Source organism: Merops nubicus, unplaced genomic scaffold (genome assembly GCF_000691845.1).
Source record: "Merops nubicus isolate BGI_N331 unplaced genomic scaffold, ASM69184v1 scaffold32108, whole genome shotgun sequence".
NCBI classification, from domain to species: domain Eukaryota; kingdom Metazoa; phylum Chordata; class Aves; order Coraciiformes; family Meropidae; genus Merops; species Merops nubicus.
The window spans coordinates 79,265-86,826 of record NW_008628290.1 but is presented as its reverse complement, the minus strand read 5'-3'; the positions used below and the strand labels follow the sequence as shown (position 1 = coordinate 86,826).

Sequence of the window (7,562 nt, the reverse complement as noted above, 5' to 3'; positions counted from 1 at the left end):
CTCAAAACCCAGATCCAGCTGTTACAGCTGCTGGGGTCAGACCACCCTGCAAGGGATTTAGAAGAGCAAGTCTGTCATCCTGCATTATAGCTTTCTGGAAGCACCTCCTGGGCTTGTCTTGAATGCCTTGAAGTCTGTCTGCCCTCTAACTTTTCTCCTACTGAATTGTTTCCTCAGTGTTACTGTGCTGCTTTTATGTAACAGTGTTTAAGGTTACCGTGCCACTGAAAGAGGACTCCTGGTGGTTAGCTCCGAATCTTTCCAAAAGTAAACTCTCTGTCCCTAAGGTGATGGTTAGTTGCAAAGTCACCTGAAAAAACATTTGGAGAAGATCTCTGAAATATTGTATATAAATCTCAATCTGCCAGGTGTAAACACTTACCTGGCCTGGAAGAGCAGGATGCTAAGTGAGTTGTTTTAACATTCAGTCTTCAGAATCTGATTTTATGCATTCACTGCAAAGCAATAGTTTTCTCATTTTGATATTCACTTTCCTCTCCTGTGGTCTGAAGGAAACACAGAAGGGACTGCACAATATCTGGAGCTGAAGCTGCTGGGAAGGGCAAAACCACTCACCTAGATTCAGAGGAAATGCAAAGAGAAGGAGGATGGGGAACTTGTTCTATCTTTTCTTCCCCTTTGTCCTTCAAAAAAAATTCATTGGTTTCTTTTTGATGTGTAGAGGTTTACAAAACAGTGGGCCTTGAAGGTTTTACCTTTACTGTGGTGGTTTGTTTGTTTCAGTTTGAGGACTTGGAGGATGTGCTGGTTGTTCATTGAATCAAAAGTTAGTAGTGTTCTTGTAGAAATCATCTTCTAAAATATTTAATGCCTTTTATTAAGTAGGTCTCTTGTGAAAATAAAGCTGAGTAAAGTCTGTGAATTAAAAATATATCTTCTCAGCTAGTATCACTTTACTTGCTTAATAACAAAAATGTGGTGTTCTGTCTTTGGAGCTCATCTGCTTTGCTCTGTTTTGAAGTTTTTTCCTTCTGTTTCTGTGCGAACTTAACATGATTTTTTTTTCTTATTTAGTGTTTTTTTTTTTTTTTTTGTGTGTGTTTGTGTGTTTGTTTCTTGCTTGCATAGCATGAAAACCATAAAAATGAGTAAAAAAATCTTTATATATTTTAAGTAAACCCTTTGACTTTCATCTGCCTTCCTAGGTAAGTCAGTCATAGCCTTATGGTGCCCAGGTGTCCCCTGGACTCATACCAGTTAAATTATTCCAAATTTCATAAAATTGCAGCCAGGTAATATGGAAAGAAGTCTATCAAAGTAAGGTCTTATCAATATTCAGCTCTTGAAATTAGAGGTGAGAGGCAAAACCATGAGGAACCAGACTTTAATTTTGTTGCTCACAGAACCTGATGGTTTTCTGTGTATGTTTCTCTACAGAAAACAAGGCAGAAGCAGGCCAGGTTGTTTTGGGACTAAGCTGCTGCTACAGAGGCCTTGATGTCCCATCACAGTGAGGGATTACCTGTCTTGTGTGCTTAATTTCTTAGGGAAAATTAAAGACATACAAACCAGATTATTTTCTTGAATTCATCTTGCATGGCATGATGCAGTTAAAAGGAAGCAAATTTTAATTTTTAGTTGGGTGTTTTTTGTTCTTATTGGTGGATTATGACTTAAGGCAGGGATTTGTATGTGGGTAGTGTACAGTGTCCAAATGTTGACTTACTGTTCTGAAGAATCTTAGTTTGCTGCAACTGTGACATGAATAAGGTGTAGAGGAAGATCTTGGAATGTCTGTTTTGTGGTTAGGTTGATAGGTAGCACTTATTCATTATTGCCATTCAGAAATATTTGGTTTTTCTTATTGACAACTACCAAAACCAGTCCATCTGGGAAGTGAAATCTTAGTTTTAGAACTCCTCAAAGTCAAATTTCAAAAGTGATTGTAAAAATAGTCCAAGGGTTTTCAACAGAAATGCTTTTCTTGGGTATTAAGGATTCTGATGGTTTTGATTTTTAGTTAGTGTTTACACCTGTCCATTCTTGCTACCCAAGGACTTTGCACTGCTAAGAGAGCAAGACCTGGGTTCTAATTTAGATTGTAAATCACCAACAAGATGATTTTGGGAGGATGCAGACATACAAATGAATTAGCTGCTTAATTACTCTGCCTCTGCTGTGATGAGGTAACTCCTTCCACTCTGTGCTCTGGCAGAATGGTAAGCTAATTTTGTTTAGTTTATCTCAAAATAAATGTATGCCAAGGTGAGCTGAATTGATTGGTGGCTAGTATGGGCTAAGAATGGGCATATGGACAATTGCAAATCAGCGGAGCTGCAGGGCGGGTATGAAGAAGAGGGGCAATTAAAACTGGCATTTGGACCTTGAATTCTAGGTACCCTCTCCTCAACTTCATCTGCACAGCCCAGCGTTGAAAACAGCACATTGTTGGTCAGGTTCTTATTGTTGTTTGGAACACAGCTTAGTTCTTAGAAAGGCCATGCAGAGTTTGCAGGGCTGATAAATGAGAAGTAGTAACTCTGGTTTTTTAATGACCCGATTTCTAAGTGTATTTCACTTAACTGCAGACAGAACCTCAGATTGTCATTTTTGCAAAACCTTTTGTCAAAGTAAGAGTACTTTGCTGCAGAGTTGTTGACATCAATTTCAGTGGCAGGTTTATGTAGTGTGAACCCTCCTGTGATTTCAGAAATGACAAGCTCATGCCCTGCACCCCTCAAGTTTACCTGGTGTAAGTGTATATAACCTTCAGATTTGCTAGCGAATATCTTAAAGTGTTGTATCATTTTTGATGTCAGAATTAACTGCAGGAAGTAGTGGAAGAGAAGGCAAAATGATGCTTCTGAGGAGCAAAACTGTATTTAAAAAAATTTTTAGCACTCTTGATGCAAAGTGGGTGAAAATAGGTATTAACACAGCATGCTGTGAGCAATGGAAGTAATTTTCTCTTGTTCCAAAGAGAATCAGTCTGGTCATGAGAGCACTGTGGATCAATAGAAACTGCTGCCTCCCCTCTGCATGGAAAAAAAAAAAACCTCTAAAATGTCTTTTTGTGATCCTCGTGGTCCTTCAGAGTTGTCCATTTTGTGTAGACATACTACATGTAATGCTTCATTAGCGTGGAATTCTTCAGTCATGTGTTTGTGGAGAGACAATTGGCTTTGAATTTCTTTGTGATTTCTTTCCTACTTTTTATTTTTGTTGTTGTTAATGGGGAGAAAAGTCAGAGCATGGAAAATGTATGACCTGATAGCTTTTTATGTCTTGGGAGAAAAAACTCTGTTTTTCTGTCTGGTCCCCTTTTATCACATAAAGGTAAAAACAGGGCTATATATCTTTGGCATTGGAAATACTGGTCTGTATTACTACTGTTAAAAGGGTGGATATTTAAAATGTATTTTTATATAAACTTTCTATGAACTTGTTTTTATATAACTTATGTGGTAGAGCAAAAGGAACATAATCATGTTTCAGATATTGTAAAAGTCTGAACTCCTCTTGTGTGCTTGAATACAGAGCATAGCTTTGATTAGGATAAAAGATAAATTCCAGAAAGAAATGTAACTGTTTCCATTTTTCCCCTCTGATGAAATGTATCTGATATCCTTCAGTGTGAACGGTAGCAAATAAATGGCAGAATGAATAGCAGTGCTCTGCCTGCTGACCTTGGTAAGTTTGCTGAGTTGAAAAGGTATGGGTATCAAAAAGGGAAAGCAGGATGCTGCATCAAGTTTTTTACTGAGTATAGGTGCTTGTTTGTCTTTGTAGCTGAGCTCATTTTACAGTACTATTTTGTGGGATGTTAGCCCTACCTTAAAAATGCTATTGTATTAGATTTCCTGCTCTAGGTAAAGCCAGAGTATAGGGCTAGAACAACATACCATTTTTTTGTCTGAAAGGAAAATGTTGTAAGCCTTAATTTTAACTGGTTTCACAAGGGATGGTATTTTGTACATACAGTAGTAAGTTGGCACTTTGATGAGCAAAAATTCATATTTGCCACCTTCTTTGGTGGCAGAAATTCATATTTGCCACTTTCTGATGGAGACAATAGGGTTCTTTGCTTTAGACAAAATATTTGTAGTCTCAAACATTATTTTAAGTATTAAGAATTTTTGTGCTCCCTTTTGAGGTACTATGAGTGTTTTGCAATTTTGAGTGTAGGATTCTGAAAGCACCTTTATGGGACAGCACTGTTGTCCTGATGTTACAAGTAACTCCTTGGTCTTGCTTCCCTAGGTGGCTTGCTCAAGGTTACACAAGAATCCTCTGGTGGAACTGGCAATTGTAGCCAAATGTTTGACGATTAAAACCTGAAATCTGGTTTCTGGATTACTGTCTCCTAACAGAAATGAAAAACCTATACCTTAAATTATAAGCATTAATACTCTGATTTTGATCAATACTTTTAATTCTATTTACTGCTTCTTTTTCTTTTTAGGCATGTACTGGTATTGAAAATATTGATGAAGCTATAACGTTGCTTGAACAAAATAACTGGGATTTAGTGGTAAGTATTCTAAGAGAATGACTTCATGGATCCACTTCATGTTACAGTGATGTGCTATCTTCCTGAGGCGGCTGTTATCTTTATTTTGAATTTGAGTGTGTCTCTTGTGGGTGATGCAAGCAGGCTGTGTGCAGACTGTTTCTGATCAAGTAAAGCCTTCTTGCCAAATTGACATGATTCTGAGTTGTATATACCCTGGTGTACTCTGTGTAAGTATGTGTATGTAAATATATGTATACACACACTCCATGTACATGATTATCTTCATGCCTTTTTGGTTTATTTAATTTTTTTTTTAAATTATTGTTTTATATTGTGTTTGTAGTTTCCTTTTTGGTTAATTTTATGCATAATTTTGTAAGTAATTTTATTAAGGGTAGCATTTTTAGAAGACGTCTTGTGTATACAAGATTTTTGAACATGTGGAAAAAATGTAGTGCCTGTGGAAAAAATTGAAGGTAAAATGACTTCTTCAATCTTTCATATACTTTTAGTTTAAAAATAAGATAGTTGCTCTGTCATTGTTAGTTATTATGCAGAACTGAGTCAGAGATTAAGGTCATAACTTATTTAGATTTGATGTTTTTCAGACACAGTTAAACACAAACAACAACAAAAAAAACCAAACCAAGAAACTAATCCTAAAAAACCCTATCGTTTATTGTTTAACAAGGTTCAATATGCAGATGAATAGGAGGAAACCAATAAAACAACCAACACAGGCTTAGATATTTTAAGAGCCTGCATAGGATTATCAGGGTAAATAAAGAAACTATTAATCCTTTTTCTTCAGGTTTGAAAGTATAAAATAGAACAAACTTAATTTAAAAGCAAATAATCTTCCTTTAAACTGTAATCCCTTTGATTTCCTGCTTATCTTTTTTTTCCTCTTTTTTTCTTTTCCAAGTGAGTGATCTTTGGACCAGTCCAAATTATCAGAAAATAATTAAAAAAAGCTAAAACTGACTAGGGATACCGTTTCAACTGTCTGCCACATTGTGTTCCGGGAATATTGTCTAGAGTGTTCTCTATGGTTTGATAATTACAAGCTAAATATCAAAGAGGTTAGGGTGAGGTTTTAAACTGAGTTTGTTAGAATGACCATTTTGTTTCTTTTAAGGCATAATGATTAAAATGACATGGAATATGGCAACCTGATGTAAACAAACACTATGGACTCCAAACACTTGAAAGTAAATGTTTAAAATGAATGCTGGCCAAAGTATATGGAGTCCTTACATTGCAACATGACATGATATAAGCAAGAATGAAACACTAGCCAGCGGAAGGGAGCACAAGTCATCAGTATCTTCTAACAGAAGGAAAACAAGTGTATGGTGGCTGAATGTTGTAGTTAAAAGTGTCTTTTGTCCTAGTAGTTTGTTAAGACTAAGGAGGGTCTGTTCTGGAAATTAAAGTGAGTATGGGAAGGCAAGGAATAGCCTTATGCATTCTGTTCAGGTTGTAAAGGTCTTTATATAGGGCATTCAGTCAGTTGTGGTTTTGGGGGATTTGTAAATTGTAGACTATATGCTTTACAATCTATGCACACAGGTCACGTTCAAGGAGAGAATTGCGATGAAAAATGGTTAGAATGACTAAGGGAATTTGTTTTCATGTTGTTTTTTTTTTCTTTTGAGACTCTAGAATGAGCAGAAGGGGATAGTGAAGTGGTTGAAGCTATGAGAAGGGCTGCAAGAACAGTTTTGAATCCTTAACTTTATTGGTGATGATTAAATGTTTTAGAAGTAGAATATAGTGGAAAAAGAATTAATCACCGAAAATTGCAAGCTTAAAAAAGGCATAGGGAAAGTAAGAAAGGAAAGAAAACTAGGGATGTGAGAGGTACTTCAGGAAAGTAAACAGTTCTTCAAACTAAACAGAAGATAAATGTGAGGAGTTTCTATGGGAAGGAAATGGTAAGTTGTGGAAGGGAAAAGAAACCAAAGAGGTGAGTAAAAGTGAAGAAGATGGCCTAAGGGTCTGCCATTAGTAGGACACTGGCTTCTTTTGTTAAAAGCAGCCTTGTTAAAAAGGGAGTGAGAACCGAATCTTGCAAATCTAGCAGGGAGTTAGAGTGAAGAAATGGGAGAGAAGGCAAAAGAAACCAAATGGTCTAAAAAGTTTTTTAGCTGGAGTGAAAAATTAAAAAAAAAAAATCCTTTTGCTTGACACTAAATATTTTACTTTATGCAGAACAAACTTTTTATTATTTGTAAGGAAAACAAAATTTGTAGGACTTGGTTCACAAATCAGTAGTGATAATTTTGGTAAGGGTTCATCTAACACCCTTTACCAATGTCTTGGGTAAATGGGAAGAACATCACTGCTGTCTTCTCTACTTTCACTTTGTTTGTGCATCTTATTCAGAGGCTGATTTCGAGCTCAAACTTGACCTGTAGTAGTAAAATATAGTCATAGAGATGTTCAGGGTTTCTTTGGGGGGTGTGTGTGTGTGCATTGTTTTTTTTTAAATATGGATTCCTTTACTTTTTTATTTTGGAAATAAAATCAGAGCTCTGTGTTTGATCAGGAAAGCTTCTGTGAGGCACCCAGGGTAATACAAAGTAGAAAGCTAAGCAAGTGCTGTTAGGATGTGGTCAGCCTGAGTTCAGGGGCACTTCTGCAGCATTAGAAAAAAAACAAGGCCTAAGTTAAGGAAGTTCTTGTCTCGAACAGATCTTTCTTGCCTGCCATCCAGGCTGTATATATCTCAGTTCCATTTTCTTATTTGTGGAAAAAAAGTCACATACAATCGGAGGCTGTGCGAGGGACCCAGGCTGAAGATTCACTTGAGCACCTGCTCCTTCTTGAACTCAAGGGCTTTGTTACTTCTTGGGGACCTCGGCCAAAACAACCAAGAGCAAGTAGTCCTGGTGAATTGGAAAGCAGAAGGATCCCAAAACAGAAACAGTGAAGGACTTACTGGCATAGACTGACAGAGTTACATCCAAATGTACAGGGACAGCAGAGGTTACATAGTTCACAAAACAAGTTTCTAATGTCCTGCTACAAGTATTATGTTTTTGTCTAAGTTTTTTTTGAGGACTTCTGTGTTTGCATTGGTGCA

The 7,562-nt window shown here is 36.7% G+C and overlaps 1 protein-coding gene across 1 annotated transcript in view; it reads left to right on the top strand.

The window, feature by feature from the left end:
• Window positions 1–3,219: 3,219 nt before the first annotated feature.
• LOC103778993 (FAS-associated factor 1-like) overlaps window positions 3,220–7,562 on the top strand; it is a gene marked incomplete at its 3' end in the record, with an annotated part of 68,761 nt that continues 64,418 nt past the window's right edge. Inside the window, exons 1-2 of the mRNA XM_008946611.1 lie at window positions 3,220–3,297; window positions 4,424–4,492. Of these exons, the coding sequence (XP_008944859.1) occupies window positions 3,220–3,297; window positions 4,424–4,492 (147 nt within the window). The remainder of the gene's footprint in view (window positions 3,298–4,423; window positions 4,493–7,562) is intronic.